The 26,743-nt window shown below is 40.6% G+C and overlaps 1 protein-coding gene across 2 annotated transcripts; it reads left to right on the top strand.

Annotated features, from left to right (window-relative positions):
• Nucleotides 1-251: 251 nt before the first annotated feature.
• LOC133555012 (glutathione hydrolase 7) lies at nt 252-25,109 on the top strand. Of its 2 annotated transcripts, none has more exons than XM_061904415.1 (16): nt 252-450; nt 5,561-5,797; nt 5,890-6,116; nt 6,204-6,355; nt 6,442-6,559; nt 6,639-6,706; nt 15,149-15,222; nt 15,332-15,486; nt 15,793-15,880; nt 17,871-17,998; nt 18,075-18,163; nt 18,237-18,389; nt 18,470-18,584; nt 18,662-18,799; nt 18,936-19,035; nt 23,798-25,109. In XM_061904415.1, exons 2-16 carry the CDS (start codon nt 5,578-5,580, stop codon nt 23,965-23,967), a joined length of 1,995 nt encoding a protein of 664 aa, XP_061760399.1. In that variant the 5' UTR covers nt 252-450; nt 5,561-5,577; the 3' UTR covers nt 23,968-25,109. The 2 variants fall into 2 exon arrangements, with proteins under 2 accessions (XP_061760399.1, XP_061760398.1); XM_061904414.1 differs by having other exon boundaries at nt 253-450; nt 15,293-15,486.
• Nucleotides 25,110-26,743: the final 1,634 nt, after the last annotated feature.

The raw sequence follows: 26,743 nt of genomic DNA, 5'->3' as shown, positions 1-26,743 counted from the left end.
ATATCTTTTTTTCCAAATAGTTCAAGAAAGACCACAACAAATGAGCAATATTTTTGCACTTTTATACAATTTAATAGATCAGAAACTGATGAAATAGTGCTGTATTTTACTTTTTTATCTTTTTTTTTTCAACCAAAATGCTTTTCTCTGATTAGGGGGTACTTGAATTAAAAAAAATGTTCACAGGGGGTACATTACTGAAAAAAAAGGTGGAGAACCACTGCATTAGAGTGTTGAAGATCTCCCTTTACTGTCGCCCCGAGCACAGTAAAGGAAGGGAGGGACAGAGAATAGCTGAGCTGTGCAGCTAAACAATCCTGTTTGGTGGCCTACCTGCTTCTCTCTCGCACCTTGATGAAGACTTCGACTGTACGGACTGCAAAATAAAAACAAAAATGCCGTTATCCAGCTCTTAAATGTGACCATCAACATCAGTCAATGCCGTCTCAAGTAAGTCTACCACTTCTGTTTACTTCAATGGATATTCACAACCTGTAATTGGAGAACCATACATTGAGCCTGACACGTACATCGCGTGGTATGGTAAGATATGTGTCTAAACCAGTCATGCCAGTCAGGCAGTTATAAAAATATGTTTGTGTAGATTCTTAGTGGATTATTTAGGATTCTATAAGCATCTATATTGCTGTGGCAACCTAGCTAGTCGTCTTGATGACCGAGGCAAGCGTAACCCCGCCATGTCTCCTTCAAAACAATAAATAACCCCGCAAGGAATACTTCCTATTTCATTACTCACGAGTGTACTTGAAATGTTTGTTTTATTAATAATAATGTTATTATAATGAGGCCAATGATTTAATGGAATTAGCCGGTGCGCGTCAGCTAGCTTGTTTGAGCCATGACTGAGCGCACTAAACTCGCCCGGCAGGTGAAGTAAACGTCATGTTTAACTCTTGGGCGAATTATTCATATTGGGTTCCGCCCGAATGCAGCTGAGATAGGCTCCAGCACCCCCCGCGACTCCGAGAGGGACAAGCGGTAGGAAATGGATGGATGCCGGATAATCACGTTATCATTTGTTGTAAGCACAATGCCAATGGCGCAATTTGCAAATTTAATGTCAAATCATCCATCCATCCATTATCTACCGCTTATTCCCTTTTGGGCTCGCGGGGGGGTGCTGGCGCCTATTTCAGTTAGAATCGGGCGGAAGGCGGTGTACACCCTGGACAAGTCGCCATCTCATCACAGGGCCAACACAGATAGACATACAACATTCACACTCACATTCACACACTAGGGCCAATTTAGTGTTGCCAATCAACCTATCCCCAGGTGCATGTCTTTGTAAGTGGGAGGAAGCCGGAGTACCCGGAGGGAACCGACGCATTCACGGGGAGAACATGCAAACTCCACACAGAAAGATCCCGAGCCTGGGATTGAACCCTGGACTGCAGGACCTGTGTATTGCGAGGCAGACGCACTAACCCCTCCGCCGCCGTGACAAGCTGTCAAATCAAATCAAATCAAATCAAATCAAATCACATGTTTATTGGATCCATCACTATACAGTGTACATCCACAACTAAACTACTGACTAAACTACAACCAAGTGGGGATTCAGGCCGGGTGGCCTATTTCAAGTTCCAGGTCATCCTACATTATTATATTTTATAAATTGTAAACCAAGTTGTGGTAGTAGTTTAGTCAGTAGTTCTGTCGTGGATGTACACTGTATAGTGATGAATCCAATAAACATTTGATTTGATTTGATTTGACATTAATTTGCAAATTGCGCGCCATTGGTATTGTGCTTACAACAATCATTGTCCTATTTTTTTTAGGTTTGTACTGCCTGACTCTCGTTGCCGGAAATCATGCAAATAGTGTTGCCGTAAGCTGTTGCCACAGTAAATTGACAATTATACACTGTTAAAAATAGTAGAAGCTAACAACAAAGTTTCTGTCTGCACAACTGCAAAAAAAAAACATAATCATACAAAATACGAGCCCATTAACCATAACGTGGACCCCGACCTAAACAAGTTGAACAACCTATTCGGGTGTTACCATTTCAAGGTCAAATGTACGGAATAGGCCCTGCGATGAGGTGGCGACTTGTCCAGGGTGTACACCTCCCTCCGCCCGAATGCAGCTGAGATAGGCTCCAGCGCCCCCCGCGACCCTGAAAGGGACAAGCTGAAAATGGATGGATGGGGATAATCACGTTATCATTGTCCTATTTTTTTAGGGTTTGTAATTGTACTGCCTGACTCTCGGTGCTGTAAATCATGCAAATAGTGTTGCCGTAAGCTGTTGCCACAGTAAATTGACAATTATCATACAATGTTAAAAATAATAGAAGCCAACAACAAAGTTTCTGTCTGCACAACTGCAAAAAAAAACATAATCATACGAAATACGAGCCCATTTATCATGAATTGATTAACGTGGACCCCGACTTAAACAAGTTGAAAAACATAGTCGGGTGTTACCATTTCAAGGTCAATTGTACAGAATAGGCCCTGCGATGAGGTGGCGACTTTTCCAGGGTTTACACCTCCTTCCGCCCAAATGCAGCTGAGATAGGCTCCAGCACACCCCGCGACCCTGAAAGGGACAAGCTGAAAATGGATGGATGGGGATAATCACGTTATCTTTGTCCTATTTTTTTAGGGTTTGTAATTGTACTGCCTGACTCTCGGTGCCGTAAATCATGCAAATAGTGTTGCCGTAAGCTGTTGCCACAGTAAATTGACAATTATCATACAATGTTAAAAATAATAGAAGCCAACAACAAAGTTTCTGTCTGCACAGCTGCAAAAAAAACATAATCATACGAAATACGAGCCCATTTACCATGAATTGATTAACGTGGACCCCGACTTAAACAAGTTGAAAAACCTATTCAGGTGTTACCATTTCGTGGTCAATTGCACGGAATAGGCCCTGCGATGAGGTGGCAACTTTTCCAGGGTGTACCCCTCCTTCTCCTGAATGCAGCTGAGATAGGCTCCAGCACTCCCCGAGATACTGAAAGGGACAAACTGAAAATGAATGGATGGGGATAATCATGTTATCATTGTCCTATTTTTTGGGGGGTTTGTAATTGTACTGACTGACTCTCGGTGCTGGAAAGCATGCAAATAGGGTTGCCATAGTAAATTGACAATTATCATACACTGTTAAAAATAATAGAAGACAACAGCAAAGTTACTGTCCGCACAACTGCAAAAAAAAACATAATGATACGAAATACGAGCCCATTTACCATGAATTGAAACATATTCGGCGGAGGCCACACCTCAGACAATAAGTTTTGTCCTTGCACAGATAGAAAAAATGCAGCTTGAGCACAATAGCTAATAACTATGGCAACGGACTTTAAGCATACTAAAGTTGTGTGATAATATATGTACATGATTATTCTCACATGAAATTAAAACTTCTCCTGGTGGGGTTCGGTACCTCCAACAAGGTTAAGAACCACTGGTCTAGATAGTGAGTAATCATCAGTTACAAACTAGTCCTTGGATAATCTTGGCCCCTCTAATTTTATGTTGAGGCCCTCTCCACTATTGTAAAATTGTTCCCACTTTTTTTAATCAATCAGTTAATCACTATCCCTAATTTCACAAGGTAAAAACTCATTGAGTCTCAAATCTCTTTTCCGAGAGTGACCTGGCCGTAAGGGCAGCAAAATCCCATCCCTCCATTTTCTACCGCTTGTCCCTTTTGGGGTAGCGGGGGGGTCGCTGGAACCTATCTCAGCTGCATTTCGACGGAAGGTGCGTACACCCTGGACAAGTCGTCACCTCATCGCAGGGCCAACACAGATTGACAGACAACATTCACACTCACATTCACACACAAGGGACCATTTAGTGTTGCCAATCAACCTATCCCCAGGTGCATGTATTTTGAGGTGGGACGAAGCCGGAGTACCCGGAGGGAATCCCCGCAGTCACGGGGAGAACATGCAAAGTCCACACAGAAAGATCCCGAGCCCGGGATTGAACCCAGGACGACTCCGGACCTTCGTATTGTGATGCAGATGTACTAACCCTTCCCCCACCGTGCTGTGGGCAGCAAAATTAAATTACTGAAATACATATTACAGCAACAAAACAGCAGCAGTCACACATTATAGTAAAAATACAAATTACTTAGAACATAAACACAAAAATAATATGAAATATTTCAGTGAAAAACAATTTAAAAACAATTACAATGCCTAATAGAAACGTTCTCGATCCTTTAAAATGACTGAAATTCCCTCCAAAGTGATCAGTTCAGATAGCCTCAGATGCATTCCAAGAAAAGCAGCATATCTGAAGGCTTTTTTTTATTACCATGATCTGCGTTGGCTCGAAGAACCAACATGCAAAGGATGTCCTGTGACTGTAAACTGCAGGGACTGGACTCTGTATACATATAACAACACAAATGAGTGGGAACCAGCCTAAGAAGAGATATATATAAATAAAATATGCGAACAGACAAAGATGGACAGTTTGCCTTTGCATACAAAGTGCAATGGTGGACATGGTTGCCGCCACCATTAATAAAACGTAAGGCACAGGTGTATACAGTATCAAGTTTTTTCAAATCAGTGTGGGGTCCAGTCATAAAATGAAAGTCTCCATTATCTGGCAAAAGCATGAAAGTGGTCAGGTAAAAGTGTTTCCTAACTTTTAAGGAAAACATGGATTTATTGCTAAATAAATCCCCAATTTAATTTTAAGTTTAGACAGAAGTTACATATGCATATTTAAATCTAAATTGTTAATTTTCATATGTTTTAAATCAAACTTTAATTTCTTTTGGACTTTTATTTTGTATTTAAACACATTTGTGGGAAATAAATTGTTCAAAATGGCAACTTTAACGTAAATGGTACATGGGTTGTACTTATATAGCGCTTTTCTACCTTTTTTTAAGGAAGTCAAAGCGCTTTGACACTATTTCCAAATTCACCCATTGACACACACACACACACACACACACACACACTGATTGCGGGAGCTGCCATGCACTGCGCTAACCAGGACCCATCAGGAGCAAGAGTGAAGTGTCTTGCTCAAGGACACAATGGATGTGACTAGGATGGTAGAAGGTGGGGATTGAACCAGTAACCCTCAGATTGCTGGCACGGCCACTCTCCCAACCTCGCCACGCTGTCCCCCCGTAATGTTGCACATGCTCCTTGTGCAAATGTTGACCGGGATTCAAACTATGTAGAACAACAAATTACCATCTCAGTACTAACACGGCTACAGAAGACAACTAAATTGTTTGGAAAAATTTGCCATTATATCCCTATCAACAAAAGAGCAGGAATATGTTTACGGTTAAAATTTCATATCAATTGACATTTTACATGCGCTTCCTGATGCAAAATGGGAGGTCGTGGGGCCCTACACACAGTACATGCTTTGCCTATGGGTAGGAATGGCCCTGTCTTTGATATGCAGTAGGCTACACATTTTTCACCTAAAAAATACACAGTGATCACCTTAGGCAACTCTCAGATGTGACTAGAAGTATGACTATATTGTCTTTTGAATGAAAATACTGTAAAAGACTGTGTAACACCAAGGGTCAAGAAGAAGAGACATGAACAACCCCACCCCCGAATTAGTGGTGGGACACCCTGCTGGACTTGTTGTGGATAAAGATGCTACTTCAGAGACAGCATTTGGGGGCGCCTACTCTCCGGTGGACTATATGAGCATCACAAGCTTTCCCAGATTGCCAGAGGACGAGATGGTGTCTAGTGACAACGCCCCTAAATCTCACAAAGATGAGGACAACATCTTGGGCGAGCAAGAGACAGGTTGGTCGGAGTGGGCTTGGTTGTCTGGCTATACAAAGTGCATTTATGTGTAAGGAACCTGTCAAATGTACTTCATATGTCTTATATTACAGACCCAGATGGATTTTTAAAGTCTGCCCGTCTCCAGCGTCTCCCATCCTCAGCTTCTGACCTGGCCTACCATGATGCTGTGTCTCTGAGGGAAACCACTAACGACCCTTTTACTCAAGAATGTGCCTGCCAGCGGGATGGACTGACCGTCATCATCACTGCATGTCTCACCTTCGCCATAGGAGTCACTGTAGCTCTCGTCATGCAGATCTACTTTGGAGACCCCCAGGTAAATTACAATGTTGTTTTTTTAAAGGATTATGGAATTTTAAGTGATGTAACCAATTCCTACTGGCACTTGACTGTTTTTTGACAGGTTTTTCACCAAGGAGCAGTGGTGACAGATGTGGCTCGGTGTACATCCCTTGGGTTTGAAGTTTTAGGGAAGCAAGGGTCCAGTGTTGATGCTGCTATCACGGCTGCCCTCTGTTTGGGGATCGTCCACCCTCACACCTCTGGTTTAGGAGGGTAATGTTGCAGGAACGCATATACAGTATTATGTAATTATGTAATTACATGCGCCAGCATACCTAGTTTCTGTCTGCTCTATTCAGTGGGGGAGTTATGTTGGTGCATGACATCTGGAAGAATGAGACACGGGTCATTGACTTCCGAGAGACAGCGCCATCTGCCATTCGGGAAGAGCTACTACAGTCAAACATTGAGCACAATGTGAGAACATTTTCTCTGATATACTCTTTCTCACCCTCTTGTAAAGTTTGTTTAATACTGTAGTTAATGCATCTTTCAGGCAGGTTTGCTTGTTGGAGTACCAGGTTTACTCAGCGGGATGCATCAGGCACACCAGCTTTATGGCAGGTATGTAATATGATTATTAAGGCCTTTAATTCAATCTTTGTGCTGTGTCTTCACGTATCTTAATTTTCTTAAAGAATTCATATTATGATTTTTTTTACATTGAAAACAATTCCATTGGGTTTACATAACATGTGATGGTGGTGCTTTGGTCATGTCAGAGTTAGTTGTTGACGAACCCTAAGATGCAGAGGAGGGAGGCATTTTGCAGGAAAACATGGTTTAATTTAAAACAATAAGACAAAAACAAACAAAGGGTACAAACAAAAAGCACGTGCGTGGGCGAATAACCAACTAAGAGAGCTAGCATGGGAGCTAGAAAAACAAAAGGAATTTAGCATGGAAGCTAGTAAAAACAAAATAGGGCCTAGCGTGGAAGCTAGCAGGTAACGAGCAGGAAAACAGAAGTCATACTTGTAAAATTAAAGAACAAACTGGCAGAAGGGAACAAAAGACAGTAAGCTAAAAACTGCTATCAAACATAGCTAACCGCAACGCTGCAATGACACGACAAGATAGCAATGACAAGTAGCAACAACAAGAGCGACATGCAATACAATAATCCAGCAACTGACCGGAGGACAAAAACAGACTCAAATAGAAGTGGGCTCATTGACACCAGGTGTGGTCAGGTGCCAATCAGCTGCAGCTGAGGGAAAACAGCACACAGGGAAAAAAAACAGGAAACAGACAAAATAAGAGCGCTGACAGGAACTAAAGACAGGAAATACTACTCACACAGAGGAAAAACTAAAACTCAAACAAACAGTCAGTGGCAAGCCTGACAGTAGTCGCTCCTCCCATAACGGATACCAGACGTTTTACGAAACCCCACTCCTAGAAAAAAAAAAAACAGTCCAAAGTCAAGGGAGGGTGGAGGGAGGACAAGGCGGCCAAGAGCCCCCGCACCCAGCGGGGAAGAGTCAAGTGGCGACGGCGAATAGAACGCCGCTGCAATTTGCGAAGCGGTCGCCCATGAAACGACCACCTCTGTGGCCAACAAGAGTATGGTGCCGCCCTCAGCTGGCCCACCGGACAGGATGGTGGCAGCGCCCCCTGCTGCTGGCCCACCGGACAGGATGGTGGTGGCGCACCCTTGCTGCTCTCCCACCGGACAGGATGGTGGTGGCGCCCCCTGTTGCTGGCCCACCGGACAGGATGGTGTTGGCGCCCCCTGCTGCTAGCCCGCCGGAGAGGATGGTGGCGCCCCCTGCTGCTGGCCCACCGGAGAGTATGCTGGCGCCCCCTGCTGCTGGCCCACCGCAGAGGATGGTGGTGGCGCCCCATGCTGCTGGCCCACCAGAGTGGATGGTGGTGACGCCCCCTGCTGCTGGCCCACCGGAGAGGTTGGTGGCGCCCACTGCTGCTGGCCCACCGGAGAGTATGATGGCGCCCCGTGCTGCTGGCCCACCGGAGATTATGGTGGTGCCCCCTGCTGCTGGCCCACCAGAGTGGATGGTGGTGGCGCCCCCTGCTGCTGGCCCACTGGAGAGGATGGTGGCGCCCCCAGCTGCTGGCCCACCAGAGTGCGTGGTGGAGTCAGCTGGCTCACCGGAGTGCGTGGTGGAGTCTGCTAGCCCACCGGAGTGCGTGGTGGAGTCTGCTGGCCCACCGGAGTGCGTGGTGGTGTCTGCTGCCCACCGGAGTGTGTGGTAACGTCTGCTGGCCGGAGTGTGTGGTGGCGGCGTAGGTTGCAGACCCACTGGAGATGATGGTGGCGTCTGCTGGCCCACTGTAGATGATGGCGTCGTCTGTTGCAGACCCACTTGAGATGATGGCGCCGTAGTTTGCAGACCCACTGGGACGAGAAGTAACTGTGCCTCCCCAGCTGCACAGCTACTCCTATCCCCCCCCCCCCTCAAGGGACGGATCCCAGACGTCCCCCGAGAAGCCAAAATAGGACAGGGATGGGTGGGAGGGATTGCAAAATGAAGCAAAATGTTTCCTCGATTTGGCCATCGATTCAAAAGCTTTGTTAAGTTTTTCTGCCATAGACAACTCTGCGGGGTTCAAATTTGGCTAGATTATTCTATCAGTTAGTTGTTGCCGAACCCTAAGATGCAGAGAAGGAGGGAGGCATTTTGCAGGAAAACATGATTTAATTTAAAACAATAAGACAAAAACAAACAAAGGGTACAAAAAAAATGCACACACGTGGGCTGATAACCAACTAAGAGAGCTAGCATGGGAGCTAAAAAAACAAAAGGAACTTAGCATGGAAGCTAGTAAAAACAAAAAGGGGCCTAGCGTGGAAGCTAGCGGGTAGCGAGCAGGAAAACAAAAGTTGTACTTGTAAAATGAAAGAACAAACTGGCAGCAGGGAACAAAAGACAGTAAGCTAAAAACTGCTATCAAACATAGCTTACCGCAACGCTGCAATGACACGACAAGATAGCAATGACAAGTAGCAACGACAAGAGCAACATGCAATACAATAATCCAGCAACTGACTGGAGGACAAAAACAGACTCAAATAGAAGCGGGCTGATTGACACTAGGTGTGGCCAGGTGCCAATCAGCCGCAATTGAGGGAAAACAGCACTCAGGGGAAAAAAACTGGAAAGAGACAAAATAAGAGCGCTGACAGGTACTAAAGACAGGAAATACTACAGAAACACAGAGGAAAAACTAAAACACAAACAAACTGTCTGTGGCAAGCCTGACAGGTCAACATTTTGCAAAGATTTGACCATCTTCGAGCCGCTGTTTTGACCTTTTCTTTGTGGGCGGTAGGGATGTATCAATGATAATAATAACAGTTACCAAATTACATTGACATTATTGGCGTTAGCTTTCAAGCTATCTTAAATGAACAGCTAAAATAGTCAGATTAGCACAAAATATTCAATGTGTGAATTTTGTCAATTATAATTATATAGCGCTTTTCTCTAGAGACTCAAAGCGCTTTAAATAGTGAAACTCATTATCTACATCTTTAAGTTACGTTTAAACCAGTGTGGGTGGCACTGGGAACAGGTGGGTAAAATGTCTTGCCCAAGTACACAAAGGCAGCGACTGGGATGGCAGTAGCAGGGATCTAACCTAGAACCCTCAAGTTGCTGGCACCGCCGCTCTTAAACCGAGCCACACATCTATACTCGACAGCGTCAGGTGGACATAAACTGAGGTGTCAATAGGAAGTGTACTTGCGTGACGTCACATAACCTTGTAGGTGAAGCAGAGAGAACACACAATTTGCATTTATTAAAAAAAAATTGCTAAAATGTTTAAACATTAAAATGAAAGAATATTAACATATAAATGGGAACTGCACTTTTTTGGAATTTTGCTTATCATTCAAAAGCCATAAAAAAGACACAGACATATGTTTTTTCGTTTTTTTTTGCATTCTAATTTGTAATAATTGGCTCATTCTTTGGGCTAGCAATGCAGCTAATGGTAGCGATCCATTCTGCCTCTAAATCCCTCTAAACATGCATCCAAATACTGCCAACACTATTTCATCTATGTTCTATATCCTGTATATTAACCAAACTGTAGCGACATTGTTATTGTCAGTACTGTTTTTCTAGCGTAATAACACATCACCTTGCGGAAGCATGCTATGGCATTAGCTCATTATCAGCTAAATGGCTTTTGAGTTGTTTAAGTAGAAAAATGTGCAATACAATGCAATAGGACACCAATGTCTACTGAATGAAAAACATTGAACAATCATATTACAGTATGTGTAAAGAAATTAATTGATTAACGTGGACCCCGACTTAAACAAGTTGAAAAACTTACTCGGGTGTTACCATTTAGTGGTCAATTCTACGGAATATGTACTGTACTGTGCAATCTACTAATAAGTTTCAATCAATCAAAAAAAAAACACATTTCATATTTTGTGTGTGCACAGCGAGCAGTGTATGTTGTTGTAATAACATGCATAGCACTCATAAAGCCCCGTTCTACCTCTCTGACTTTCTCACCCCTCACATACCTATTAGAAACCTGCGTTCCACCAACAATCCCACGCTGTCCCCTCCTCATAGCACCCAGCACCAAACCTGGGGGGACCGTGCCTTCTCCATCTCTGCCCCCACCCTCTGGAAATCTCATCCCCTTTCCATCCGTTCATGTCATAATCCCACAATGTTCAAAAGACTATTAAAAACCCACCTTTTCAAATCTGCTTTTAGAACTGGACATACCATCTCATAACAAAGTTATTTTTCAATTTGAACATTTTATTTTCACTGGTTGTGTTATTATTTTACTGTATGTGCTTTTATATATATGACTGCATTTTAAAAGCCCTATATAAATGTAAATAATTATTATTATGTGCTCTATTTATCTTTAGTAATATTGTAATTACTCACTCGGTGGACAGTTGTCCGTTTAGTCAAGCTGGCCAGGGAAGTTGTTTCCCTGTTCATTTTGGGTAAGCACTTCATTGCTGGGGATAGGTTGATTGGCAACACTAAATTGGCCCCAGTGTGTGAATGTGAGTGTGAATGTTGTCTGTCTATGTGTGTTGGCCCTGCGATGAGATGGCGACTTTTCCAGGGTGTAGAACCCCCTGTAACTCCAAAGGGAATAAGCGGTAGTAAATGGATGGATGGCACTTCATTGCTGTTGCCATAACTTTGCTGCAAGCACCTCATTTGCAGCATCAAATTACGCCAGTCCTGACTCTCTCGGCTTCTGTTTGCTCCAACAATTCACCCTCTCATAGTGCTCGCTAAGCCTCTACAACCAGCAGCTCATCCTCTTTACATTCAGGTTAAAAAAGGTTGTGAATCTTCGTTAACCAATAATACCCCTCTTCATCGTGTGTTAAAAAGTCTGTCAAGACTTTTTAGGAACCCACGTTTGTTACCAGAAGTTGGAAGTGCGCTACTATGGGCATGGAAATGAATGCTCGAGGCAATAAGTTTTGTTAATGTTAGAAATTACCAAAATACGGAAAATATTGTACATATTACATATTGTTTTGAACGCGTCTGATACTCCCGTTATATATACTGGTATGTGTATACAAAATGTTGATGGAGGGTTTTGAAGTTGTTTTAGAGGGCTTTGAAGTCTGTAATGGTGACTCGCATAAGCCGCATCTTGCAAACGTTTTTTTGGGGTCATTAGAGTCCTAAAAAAAAGACGTGTTCTCAGAGCATTCACTCGATCACAACTGGACTGTTTGGTTAGAAGATGTTTCGCCTGTCACCCGAGTAGGCTTCACCAGTTCATGCTCATAGACAAAGATTGGTCAGATCTAGTCTCGCGGCTGGAGCCAATACCTCAGTATGCTTCATCAGTTCATGCCTTCGTCACAGAAGGTGACCAGAATGTAATTTGTTTACAACTGAATGGAATTCTAACGTGGGGGATTTCAACTATTTTGGACTGGTAGTAGTCGATCCATAGCGATCGTTCTGCCACACAATACCTCAATGCTAGCGAGGGGAAATTACACTTCAACAACTGTCGTTTGGCTTCGACTGTAGGATTGCTTGTTTGCATCAAAACATTTGTTTTTCTCACTACGATAGGGCGAAACCATCTTTTCACAGGCACACCCTCTTGATTTTGGAGTATATATATTTGGGGTTTTGGCACCAACCGCTCGAGTAAATCTGACCAATCTAAGTTTATGAGCACAAACTGATGAAGCATACTCTGATCAATCAATCAATCAATGTTTACTTATATAGCCCTAAATCACTAGTGTCTCAAAGGGCTGCACAAACCACTACGACATCCTCGGTAGGCCCACATAAGGGCAAGGAAAACTCACACCCAGTGGGACGTCGGTGACAATGATGACTATGAGAACCTTGATGAGAGGCAAAACATCTTCTGATCAAACCGTCCAGTGGCGATCGATTGAATGCCCTGAGATTACAATGACCTGGATGAATGAGAACATTCATATACAAGACGTATGTTCTTATCCCTCATAAGGATTGTGGCTGTTAGGCAAAATTCCACAAAAAAGTGCAGTTCCCCTTTGAATACGCAAATAAAAATAATATACCTCTTATGAAGCCAGAACAACATTTAAAGTTTATTCTGCCTATAATGTATATTGTGTGTCTTTTTACAATAATTATTAAAAAAAATACAATTGTTAAAAGATTTCAGTGTGTGTATAATTACTTTTTGAGCTCATTCAACAATACCGCGATATTAATTATAACCCTGATCATTTTATTCACAATAACCGTGATATGAAATGTTTATATTGTTACATCCCTAGTGGGCGGTCTTATTTACGTGCCAAAGCCCTCCTCCAGGCCAAGTCTCTCTTTGTACTTAATTGTTTGTCTACTGACAAACATAAGGGACGCTACAAGGGAGGATTTTAGTATGCATGTGCATGTACAGTCGTGGTCAAAAATTTACAACACTTGTAAATAATATAATGTCATGGTTGTCTTGAGTTTCCAATAATTTCTACAACTCTTATTTTTTTGTGACAGAGTGGTTGAAGCACATACTTGTTGGTCACAAAAACATTCATGAAGTTTTGTTCTTTTATGACCTTATTATGGATCTACTGAAAATGTGATCAAATTTGCTGAGTCAAAAGTATACATACAGCAATGTTAATATTTGGTTACATATCCCTTAGCAAGTTTCACTTCAATAAGGTGCTTTTGGTAGCCATCCACAAGCTTCTGGCAAGCTTCTGGTTGAATTTTTCACCACTCCTCTAGACAAAATTGGTGCACTTCAGCTAAATGTGTTGGTTTTCTGTCTTGGACTTTTTTCTTCAGTATTGTCCACATGTTTAAGTCAGGACATCGGAAAGACCATTGTAAAACATTAATTCTAGCCTGATTTACCCAGTCCTTTACCACTTTTGACGTGTGTATGGGGTCATTGTCCTGTTGGAACACCCAACTGCGCCCAAGACCCAACCTCCGGGCTGATGATTTTAGGTTGTCCTGAAGAACTTGGAGGTAATCCTCCTTTTTCATTGTCCCATTTACTCTCTGTAAAGCACCAGTTCAATTGGCAACAAAACAGGCCCAGAGCATAATACTACCGCCACCATGCTTGACGGTAGGCCTGCTGCTCCTGGGATTGAAGGCCTCACCTTTTCTCTTCCAAACATATTGCTGGGTATTGTGGCCAAACAGCTTAATCTATGTTTTCCTCCAGAAGGTCTTATCTTTGTCCATGTGATGTCAGATGAAACAAAAATTACACAATACAGACCTGTTTCCTTACTTAAACAATTTTCTTAAGTCATTGAAAAATTATTAAATTATTTCACAAAAGCATTAATGCTTGCCGACAACCATTATGGATACAGAGATAACATTTCGACATTGATGGCACTGATCTAAATAATGGAGGAAATCACCAATGCAATTTATTGTAAACAGTGGGCAGCTGGAGGTTTTATGGACCTAACAAAAGCATCTGACACAATTAGCCATAGTATCTGAATTAACACATTAGAACAGAATGGCATCAGAGAGTTGTTTACCAATAGGAAGCAATACGTGCAGCTGGGCGAAAACATGTCTGCAGCTCTAAATATACTGTATCTTACGGTGTACCCCAGGGATAAATAGTGGGACGAAAATTGTTCCATCTCTATATGAATGACATTTTCAAAGTTACAAAAGACTTAAAGTTAGTACTATTTGTAGACCGTACGTTCAAGAGAGAACACAAAAAAGAAGCTAATAAAAAAAAAAAAAACAATTTATGGAGATGGTTTGATGAAAACAGACTATCCTTGAATCTCAGAAAAAACAAAATACTGCTATTTGGTACCAGTAGGAGAGAAGGAATGAAAATGTATAATATGTGATGTAACATGCTGACATTGTCTACATGTTTGAAATAAACAGAAGTCAAACTAACTGAATACAAATAGCAGCGTAGACATTAAAAGGGTAAAATTATACCCAATTGCTAGGTGTAATAACTGGAAATCTCATATAAAAATATACAACATAGGGTGGCAAGAAATATTTAATTCATGAATAAAACAAAATATGTTCTCGACCAGTTATTCTCAATATGTGGTACGCGGCCTCCATCTAGTGGTATGCCAAGAATCACTTAAATATGCAAACACAGTGTTACTGTTCCAACTGTGGGTAATGTGGCCATAAATATTAAATATACTTGGTTAAAAAATCTGCTGACTTGTTTTCAATGAAAATGTAGGCCTACTACACTACTGTATTTTAATACACATTAGTTTCCCATCTGAAGTTGAATTACTGAAAATAATGAATTTTTACACAATATTAGGATTTTTGAATTTCACCTATGTGATAATGTCACGTTTTTTATGACACATGCCAAAAAGTTCAGTTTTATATATATATTAGTCAAGCCGGTTTTAAAAATCTTAACTCTTCCAGAATCTCTGTTTTTGAGGACAAAAACTTATGTTTGCGTGACAAAAGAGCTAAAAGACATTTAGAATATGTGTATTAAAAATATCGATGTTTGTCAACGTTTCTTTCCCAGATTACAGTGGAAAGACGTGGTTACCATGGCAGCGGATGTGGCCAGAAATGGATTCAATATCACACATGACTTAGGTAAGGTGTGGCGCATTAAAGTCGCTGTTGGAAATTAGGGTTTACATCTGCTTTCATTGTGTATCTCTAGCTGAAGCGCTCGCTAATATTAAAGACCAGAACATTTCAGCTGCATTTCGGGATCTCTTCCTCCCTAATGGCCAGGCTCCACTCCCTGGGTTGCTGAGCAGACGGCCTGATTTAGCGAGCATCTTAGATGCTGTCGCAGTCAAAGGGATATCGGAATTCTACAGTGGGAACCTGACGCAGGAAATGGCTGCTGTGGTAAGAAGGATTCCATCCGTCTCAGAAATATGATTATGAAGATTAAAGATGATTGCATAAGGATTCATGTCAATGGTCATAAAATATTAGACCAAAAAAACCTTTAGATTTTGTAATAAAATGTTTGATACAACATATCAACTAAAGTTATCTAAAGTTTAAAACACGTCGGTTTTTGATGTAAAAGTTTTTTAGGGCTAATAGGTGAATAGATTCCATTCAGAGACCTGATTCAGTAATGTTTATTACATTTCTCTGTTGTTTGTGATAGTATATTGAATAGTTATTACTACTCATTTTTCAAAGGTGCAAGCAAGTGGTGGAGTGCTCACAGAAGATGACTTTGGTAACTACAGCACTGTCCTACAGCAACCAGCCCACATCAACTATCAGGGTAAACACACCTTTCATTTTCCATTTTGTACACTGTACTGACCAGAATTTCACAGCATTTAACAGTATTTATTACAGTAAAGTACTACAATCAAAATGTACTGTAACATTACATCAAATGACGTTAAAAATTATGATACGTTATATTCATTTGCAATTAACTGTTTATTTCATAATGAATTACAGTAAAAACAAACTAATTTGTCTTTTAAAGTGGAAAAATAAGTTGACTTTATATGCCTAGTTGTGTTTCATTGTATCCAATAAACTATATCCAATTGTATTTACAAGCCACAGAGCTAAATATTCCGCTACGAATGTCTTCGACAATTTCTGTAGATTGACGTCACGATGGGAGCGCTACTGCACTCTGACCATATCATCACATATGCAAAAATTAGAAAGAGATGTGCTGTCTATCATTCACAACCCCTATATAAAAAATTTTGTTGTTTTATGTACTCTAAATAGTAAATAAATAAAAAGTTAGCTAACAAAGGAGTCATGGGGGGCTCTCTATTTCAACTACAAAACCTTCTAAACAACCATTCAAAACCACCAGATATAGTGTATATGCATACTGTGACCTGACTAGTAACCAAATAATAGTTATGTTGTTATTATAAGTGCTAACGCAGACAAACATTTTTAGCGGCACATCTGGCCGATGTTTTGTTGCCGCATCATTGTGTCTCGGCTCGTCAAATTTATTCGAGATTATAAAATAAATGTCTCATCTGGATAATAAGAGGATTTAGCCATATATCTAGAGGTTGTTCATCTGTCACATTCAATTTATAATCAGACATGGAGACAAACACACACAACCGAAGATGGTGTTAGCATGGAGCAACTTTTCCTTGCTAACTCTTCGTGTAGATTATGATTAATTCTTCATCTAAACGGGAAAATATGGACATCCTATCAGTCGTCATCACAGTGAGAGCAGAGTGACTGATCGTTTTATTATGTTTGTAGTTCGTATTTTTTGTTTAGCACTTAGAAATACTGCTATAACATGATACTTAGTGTTTAACTAAAGCTGGATTTGTTTAGCACACAGCTTTTAAAACTTGTAGTTCGTCTTACTTACAGTATATTCAGGATCAAAAATATAAGGTTTTACATCATCATTTGTCCCAAAGTAATTGTTGTTGGCTCTTACAAAGTCTGCATGATTTTTATTGTTGTTGGTGATGAAGGGATCTGTGGCTCCAACCGCTACGTCACAGATCATGTGACTGGCGGGCTCATTATCCCTCAAAATCAATCAATCAATCAATCAATGTTTATTTATATAGCCCTTATATAGACGTCACCAACTAATGCAAAGAGGAGTGGTACATCCAGAGTCCAGACTTGGAATAGCTAAACACATCTTCTGTGGAGGCTGATAAGTGGTCACCTGATAACTTATCCACACAGGACAGGGGGGCAGAGCAGAAAAGAGAGACTCGTCTAAAAAGCGGTGTATTTAAAGGCTAGAGTATACAAATTAGTTTTTAATGTCTCAGGAATCTCTGTGAGATTGATACCATTTTGATCATATCTATTTACTCGCAAACTCAGTAAGTTTTAGGGTGTCATAAATCAAATATATTTGAAAATAGCTTCAGTATAGAGGCAATTTGTTTTTCCATTCTACTGGTACTTTAAGGCGTTTCGTATACTACGTTGTACACTCTTGTACATGAGGTGGCAGTATGCTGTTAAACCGAGAGAGTAATAAACAATAAAACCACAATTCTGAAGTTACAACATTTACTTGTAATTTTATTGTAATTAACTATAAAATTCAAACTGTGAAGTTATAGCATTTAGTTGTAACTTTATTTGTATTAATTGTAAAATGGAAGCTCTGCAGTTACAGTAAATTGTCTCAAAGATATTAAGTAGTGTAATTATTCAAAATAAACATTTTAACAGGTTATATTTTTAACCACACAAACACGCAAAAATTATTGACGTGTTCTTTGTGGATCTTTTTGAAGGACACCATGTGATGGTGGCTCCAGCCCCTCATGCAGGTATCGGCTTGATCACTGCCCTTAACATCCTGGAAGGTTACAACATTACAAACCAGGTGCCCAGGAACAGCACGTATCATTGGACTGCAGAGGTAATATAGGGATCCAAACACCCTACATTTAAAAGCATTTTCAAAGAACAGTAATTGATGTTCTGTTGTCCTCCAGTCTGTGAAGATAGCTCTGGCACTGGTGAGTGGTTTGGGAGACCCCATGTTTGACACTTCAGTCTCAGAGACGATCAACAAGATGTTGAGGTATAAACAGATAACATTTACTGCATTACAATGCTATGTTTTTGCTTTAGCTATGCCTTTTGCTATGTCAAAGCAAGCCACAGGCGACCTTACTTCGCCAAATGATCAATGACTCTCAGGCGTTTCCTGCCAGCCATTACGTGCCATCATTTAGTTTGGAGGAAGGTGCAGTAGCTGCCCAGGTCATGGTCATGGGCCCAGATGACCACATTGTCTCCGTAGTAAGGTATGCTTTCACGGAACCGTTTGTTTGAAAGCAGTTAAGATACAATTCTCACATACTATGTTTTGGTTTTGGTGTATTAGCTCCCTGAATAAACCATTTGGAAGTGGGATAGTGACTCCTTCTGGGATCATTTTCAACAGCCAAATATTGGCCTTTTCTTGGCCTAATAAAACCCAAAGCCCCATACCTAACCCTGTAAGTATTTTTTTTGTTAGTAAGTTGTGTTTTACAATGTTGTTGTTTTTTATTCCTTGTCATGATTTTGTCATTAGCATAACAGCCTCCAGCCTGGGAAGAGGCCATTGTCCTTCCTGATGCCCACAGCAGTGAGGCCAGCCATAGGGATGTGCGGTACCTACGTTGCGGTTGGATCCTCCAATGGAGCAAAAGCTCTTAGTGGCATCACACAGGTCATTATCTTGCACAAGAAGATTTTAAGTTTTTATGAATAATTGTGGTATTTATACCAGGGAGGAAATAAATGTTCCTGCAGACACATTTTGTGCTTTTGTTCATGTAATCACATTGATCCTTTCTTCCTCACAGGTGCTGCTAAATGTTCTCTCCTCACGTAAAAACATGAGCGACAGTTTAGCGTATGGTAGACTCCACCCACAGCTGCAGCAAGAAACTCTTCTAGTGGACTGTAAGTCTTTCTCCCTTAACAATCACTATTTTGGACTCATGATAAGCCATATTTTATGATCTGGTTTTCGCATTTGCTGCTTGAATTGGTGTTTTTTAAAATTTCATTTAAAGGGGACAATTGATTATTTTAATCTACATTTAAAACACTTCCATGTGTTGTAGATAACATGTATTGGATATGCTTTGGTGGAAATGTTGCTGGCCAGAAATGGTACTGCAATCACGGTCAAAATTTTATAGTCGCCTCCGCCTCTCCCTGACTGAGGTTGCCAGATACGCAGCCGAATCCAGCTTGATCGACTAGGCTACTCCAAGGAACTTTAAGCGGCAAGCGATTGTCAATACTATCAGAAAACCAACACTAAAACGAACTACAACCAATGCTAGCAATGGTTATACTGGTGAAAATAAGTAGAGCATGCTTTGCAGCCTAATGTACGGCCAAAACTAAAGAAGAGACATTTTAACAAGGTATACCATTGGCTACTGTTTCGAACGTTGCAGATTGCATTATAATTTGATACATGTAGTCCACAATATGCAAACACAAATGAGGAATTATTTTATTACGTGATTTGTCTGTCTCCGAGCGTTTCACATTGCCATGACAGCCGTGCTAATGTTGGAACCCATTTCCTCAGCCTATTTACAACAAAATATGCACTGACACTACCCCTATCCACATAGGGTTTTTTTTCTGTTGAAAATATATTTTGCCCTTTCAGTTCGATTACACATCGACATACAGGCTAACGGGCATATATTTCCCCTGTTTACCTATATGTCGATGTGTCATCGAACTGGGCTATACTGTACGTATGCTCCCAGCATACATTGGACGAACATAGTAGCTCTGTTAGACAAGTTTATAGTCTGTATTGGACGGTATAGTTTACATACGAAATGTCCATTTCCATTTATTACAAGTAATAAGAAAATATAAACGCCTTACTTACCGATCAAGGAGGAAATTGGCAAGTTTGGCATCAGATGAAAAACTCTTCTCCGCCTTCAATCGTCTCCATCATTTTAAAGGCATCCCTGATACAAATCCTTGTTTCGTGTCTGGCTTTGTCATGAATAACTACATAATCGTTTATTGAGTTTAAATGTTTAGTAACTTTACCAGTGGCAGTAGCTAGACCAAGATGGCGGTGCGTAGCTGGCAACCTCAATGTAACACATTCATGGACTTTCTAATTGGTTAAAACGGTGGAGGGCAGGACATCAAAATGAAAACAATAACAACATTTCTGTAAATCTAATTTTGAAATGAGCATATCCCGACTGAACTACTGTTATCAGTTATAGAGGTATTCGAAAATAACATGATTTATTAATGCCTTTTGACAAATCAGGGCCATTTAATGATGACTTGACATTAAATTATTGCATATGGCTCCTTTAAATTACCAATAAAGTGGAAAAACAAGTTGCCTCTATATGGAAGATATTATCATATAAATATCTGATTTATGACACCAAAAGTAAAATATGATCAAAATAGTATCAATCTCACAGAGATACCCTATTCAGTTTGAAAGATAATGAGCAAGCCAGTCACCTGATCCATGACGTGGAAGTAGCAACCACAACAACAACAAAGCTAATCAAGCAAACTTTGTGAGAGCCAACGATTACTTTGGGTAAAATGATGATCCAGAACTTTATATTTTTGAGCCCAAAAACAAAGAGGATGGGTAATAACTTTAAGAAGCCGAGTGCTAAACAGATGCAGCTTTATTGAAAAACTCTAGCACGAACAGCTGGCTAGGTGCTAAACATACACACAAACGATAACAAACCATAATAAATAAAAGACTTACTGTAATATTTCAACTTTTGCTGAGATGACAACCGACAGGATGCTCACATAATTCAGTTTATATGAAGATTCAATCACAATCCTCACTGAGGGTTAAAAACCTACTCAGTGGCCTAGTGTCCGCCCTGAGATCGGTAAGTTGTGAGTTCAAACCCCGACCGAGTCATACCAAAGACTATAACAATGGGACCCATTACTTACCTGCTTGGCGCTCAGCATCAATGCTTGGAATTGGGGGTTAAATCACCAAAAATGATTCCCGGGGCACGGCACCGCCGCTGCCCACTGCTCCCCTCACCTCCCAGGGGGTGAACAAGGGGATGGGTCCAATGCAGAGGACAAATTTCACCACACTTTGTGTGTGTGAGACAATCATTGGTAATTTAACTTTTAACTGTAAAACGTTTCAGCAACTAGCGTCTTTTTCATCACCTCGTGGGATGTGAAAGTTGACCAGCGTCTAGGTACATGGCCACATCCGTCTACTACCAGATGAGAGATGCAATAATTATAATGTAGAAATAACTTTTAGTAAGTTTGAGATTAAGCAGAAGCAGTATGTCAACAATAGCAGCACAAGCATTAGCTCACTGCTACCGTTGTGCCGCTAAAATAGGCTGTCTTTGTTGGCGCTTATAATACGCTTATAAGATGCTCGATCTGTTGACTCAATTGTTAACGATTTATTTACGATTTGACTGAATAAAAAATGCCAAACGTATGTGTTCTTGTCTTACATCAGGATTGTGAATGATAGACAGCACGTCTCTTTATAATTTTTGCATATATCTAGTATTACTGTTCTGATACACATGGTCAGAGTGCAGAAGCCTTACTCAGGTGACGTACAAACCCTGTTTCCATAAGAGTTGGGAAATTGTGTTGGATGTAAATACAAACAGAATACAATGATTTGCAAATCATTTTCAACCCATATTCAGTTGAATCTGTTACAAAGACAACATATTTGATGTTCAAACTGATAAACATTTTTTTTTTGCAAATAATAATTAACTTTAGAATTTGATGCCAGTAACACGTGACACAGTTGGGAAAGGTGACAATAAATACTGACAAAGTTAAGAAATGCTCACCAAACTATTTGGAACATCCCACAGGTGTGCAGGCTAAATGAGAACATGTGGGTGCCATGATTGGTTATAAAAACAGCTTCCCAAAAAATGCTCACTTTTTCACAAGAAATTTTGGGGCGAGGTACACCCTTTTGTCCACAACTGTGTGAGCAAATAGTCAAACAGTTTAAGAACAACGTTTGTCACAGTGCAATTGCAAGAAATTTAGGGATTTCAACATCTACGGTCCATAATATCATCAAAAGGTTCAGAGAATCTGGAGAAATCACTCCACATAGGCGGCATGGCCGGAAACCAACATTGAATGACCGTGACTTTTGACCCCTCCGACTGCACTGTATCAAAAACCGATATCAATCTCTAAAGGATATCACCACATGGGCTCAGGTACACTTCAGCAAACCACTGTCACTAAATACAGTTTGTCGCTACATCTGTAAGTGCAAGTTCAAGCTCTACTATGCAAAGCGAAAGCCATTTATCAACAACATCCAGAAACGCCGCCGGCTTCTCTGGGCCCGAGATCATCTAAGATGGACTGATGCAAAGTGGAAAAGTGTTCTGCGGTCTGACGAGTCCACATTTCAAATTGTTTTTGGAAATATTCGACATCGTGTCATCGGGACCCAAGGGCAAGCGAACCATCCAGACTGTTATCGACGCAAAGTTCAAAAGCCAGCATCTGTGATGGTATGGGGGTGCGTTAGTGCCCAAGGCATGGGTAACTTGCACATCTGTGAAGGCACCATTAAGGCTGAAAGGTACATACAGGTTTTGGAACAACATATGATGCCATCTAAGGGCTATCTTTTTCATGGACACCCTTGCTTATTTCAGCAAGACAATGCCAAGGCACATTCAGCGCCTGTTACAACAGGGTGGCTTCGTAAACAAAAAGAGTGTAGGTACTTTTCTGGCCCGCCTGCAAAATGTGTGGTGCATTATGAAGCGTAAAATACGACAGCGGAGACCCCGGATTGTTGAACGACTGAAGCTCTACACAAAACAAAAATGAGAAAGAATTCCACTTTCAAAGCTTCAACAATTAGTTTCCTCAGTTCCCAAACGATTATTGAGTGTTGTTAAAAGAAAAGGAATGTAACACAGTGGTGAACATGCCCTTTTCCCAACTACTTTGGCACATGTTGCAGCTATGAAATTTTAAGTTAAATATTATTCGCAAAAAAAAACAAAGTTTATGAGTTTGAACATCAAATATCTTGTCTTTGTAGAGCATTCAATTGAATATGGGTTGAAAAGGATTTGCAAATCATTGTATTCCGTTTATATTTACATCTAACACAATTTTCCAACTCATATGGAAACAGGGTTTCCATATGAGTTAGAGTGTGATGTTTAAGATGGCTGACCGAATTTGTGACATTTTGTGATGTTTAGAAGGTATTTTCACATATCTTGTGGATTGTAAATACAATTAGATATACAAAAAATATAAATTTTACGAGCATTTATCAGAATGCATGTTGCATGTCTATTATTTTGTGCATGCCACGATTAGATGAAAGTAGTACTTTAGTTGTCCTTTTTTGTATTTCCTCGTGGTCTTAAGTACAGGGCGAGGAGGTCTTTCACCTCTGGCTGAGAGCTTGACTTAATGTCGAAATAAATTCTTCCACTTTATGGTGACGTCACAAGGTATCCAGACTGAGGCAGGATAGAGAGGCATCACAAACAGCGTGGTAGCTCACGCCAAAATGCTATGGTCTCACATTGTTTAACATGAATATCCAACATTGTAACAACATATATAAGTCAGACAAGACTATATTGATTGGTTATTGCAACAAATCCCTCTCTGACTCACTGATCCTCTTTTACAGCTGAATTTCTAGATGAAGATGTTGAGCTGCTTCAGGCCAAGGGTCACAAAGTTGAAAGGATTGAAGTTTTGTCATTGGTGGAAGGCACCCGGAGAACTAATGATGTCATCATTGGTGTGACGGACCCCCGTAGTGCTGATGCCTCAGCCCTGACCATGTATAAGACTTAGTACTGTAGTCTTAAAATACCACTTAATAATTTGGGCACTGAACAAATAGCAATAGACTGTTCCCACAACTGTGTGCAATTTTAAATAATTATCATCCGTTGCTGAGACTGACAGATTTGTATTTATTTATGATAGTTAATCTTTTAAGGTCTATAGACGTTGTTAAAATACTATACTCTTCCCCACACAATGTCATTCATCATTGTTTGTTGAGCATATTTACAGGTATATAAAGCCGCAAAATTGATTTTCCAATTCAGATCTGGTGCATTCCAGTTCAGCTTAAATTATTTTTGTAAATATAAATGTAATAATGGGTATGTTTGTGCTGTTATAAAAGTTAATGTATAGCCAACATCCATGCTGTACAATTCTTTGCAGGCACGTTGAGCATTTTAAGAAGATACTATTCATGCAAGTGATTTATTATTGTTGCACTCGTGGCTGTCCATGAAAAGCAAACTGATATCTAAATTGGTTAGATGATAATTGGCCCACTTACAAAAGGAAGTATTTGCTGTGAAATATTGACATGCCATTCCCATAAACGACTGGAGAAATATAGATGAAAATGGAATGTTAATGGACAATTGTGTGTGTGTTTATGTAGCTGTACAGTAATTTCAGAGATACTGTATACTTCTTGTGTTTACAGTTGCTGGGGGTGTTTTGTAACTGACATTGAAGCATTATTTGTGACTTTACTACAATCTGTCTATTTTTATATTAAATATATGGTTGTTGACATTATGTTTTCTGTCACCACAAGTTTGTAGAAAATGTTTTACATTCCTTTTTGGATGTGTTGATTTCTGGGAGCGCAAAGGTGATGCACCTCAATGTGACCTGTTAAGAGACGTCCAGAACATATACACCATACCATACTGTTTTTGTAAACTTTGTGAAGTTATGTAAAAACCAACATATATTGTGAAGTTTTCTAAAGTGGTTTTATGTTATTCCAGACTGCTCCTAATCCACAATGAATTTATTTTTCTTGTGAATGAGGATGCAATATAGATTTTTATGCTGATTGTGTGTTCTGTAGATGGTCATGCGCACATTTGCACAATATTTGATGTTTGATTTCATGTGATTGTAATTGTTTTGAAAATAAACATAATCAACTCTTCCACAAATAATGTAGTGTGAGTCTGCTGTACTATTATTGTGAATGTTAATTTTAGCAACAAACGTTTACTTGTTCTTAGATTATTAATTGCCCGTGCATCCATCCATATTCTACCGCTTGTCCATTTCGAGGTGGCAGGGGGTGCTGGAGCCTATCTCAGCTGCATTCGGGCGGAAGGCTATGTACACCCTGGACAAGTCGCCACATCATCGTAGAGCCAACACAGATAGACAAACCCATCCATCCATTTTCTACCGCTTACTCCCTTTCGGGGTCGCGGGGGGCGCTGGCGCCTATCTCAGCTACAATCGGGCGGAAGGCAACGTACACCCCTGGACAAGTCGCCACTTCATCGCAGGGCCAACACAGATAGACAACATTCACAATTTAATGTTGACTATCAACCTATCCCAAGGTGCGTGTTTTGGAGGTGGGAGTAAGCCGGAGTACCTGGAGGGAACCCACACAGTCACGTGGAGAACATGCAAACTCCACACAGAAAGATCCCGAGCTCATGAGGTACATGCACAAACCTCTGTTCCACCGTGCTGGATTATCCATCCATCCATCCATTTTCTACCGCTTATTCCCTTTCGGGGTCGCGGGGGGCGCTGGCGCCTATCTCGGCTACAATCGGGCGGAAGGCAGCGTACACCCCTGGACAAGTCGCCACTTCATCGCAGGGCCAACACAGATAGACAACATTCACAATTTAATGTTGACTATCAACCTATCCCAAGGTGCGTGTTTTGGAGGTGGGAGTAAGCCGGAGTACCTGGAGGGAACCCACACAGTCACGGGGAGAACATGCAAACTCCACACAGAAAGATCCCGAGCTTATGAGGTACATGCACAAACCTCTGTTCCACCGTGCTGGATTATTAATTGGTATTCCAGAATACAGTTGGATTAATATAATAATGATGAGTTTACATCCAAAAACATGCACCTGGTGATATGTTTATTGTTGAACTCTAACTTATAATAATAATAATTCCTCTACACAATATCATTCCCTAATACCGTACTGTGCAATACTACCCTTTGAGTGCAATACGACACTGAAATTGTTATTTATTACTTCGGTACTCTGGTCTTGTTCTGTATATTGTACAGTATTTTGTATTTCTATAGTGTTTTGTATATTGTACAGGATTGCTTATTATTTTTATTGGATAGAAGTCTGTTTATTTCAATTGTTAGTTTTTTCCTTTATTACCTCTTGTGTTATTTATTTCACCCCATATTTGTTCCCACTACTGGACCTTAAATTGGAGTCTTTAATCTCGTTGTATGCAAATATAATGACAATAAAGTCCATTCTATTCTATTCTATTATTGGCAACACTAAATTGGCCCTAGTGCGTGAATGTGAGTGTGAATGTTGTTTGTCTATCTGTGTTGGCCCTGCGATGAAATGGCGACTTGTCCAGGGTGTACGCCATCTCCCGCAAGAATGCGGCTGGGGTAGGCTCCAGCACTGCCGCGACCCCAAAAAAGGGACAAGCGGTAGGAAAATGGATGAGTTAACATTGGACTACTTTATTTATCATGGCATTAAAATATAATAGCATAACGTATAAAATGCTAAACATTAAGTCGATTTGAATTGTAACAGTTTACTGTACTGAATACTTGATGCTG

This window comes from Nerophis ophidion, linkage group LG06 (assembly GCF_033978795.1).
Source record: "Nerophis ophidion isolate RoL-2023_Sa linkage group LG06, RoL_Noph_v1.0, whole genome shotgun sequence".
NCBI lineage: Eukaryota > Metazoa > Chordata > Actinopteri > Syngnathiformes > Syngnathidae > Nerophis > Nerophis ophidion.
The sequence above is the reverse complement of the archived record's forward strand: the minus strand, read 5'-3'. Positions and strand labels throughout refer to the sequence as shown.

Bases quoted from the DNA above. Each gene is read 5' to 3' on its own strand.
- LOC133555012 (XM_061904414.1), top strand. From the start codon at position 5,578: ATGAACAACCCCACCCCCGAATTAGTGGTGGGACACCCTGCTGGACTT. The intron at 6,356-6,441 runs GTAATGTTGCAG...TGCTCTATTCAG, and splicing joins CACACCTCTGGTTTAGGAGG to TGGGGGAGTTATGTTGGTGC. The intron at 15,487-15,792 runs GTAAGAAGGATT...CATTTTTCAAAG, and splicing joins CGCAGGAAATGGCTGCTGTG to GTGCAAGCAAGTGGTGGAGT.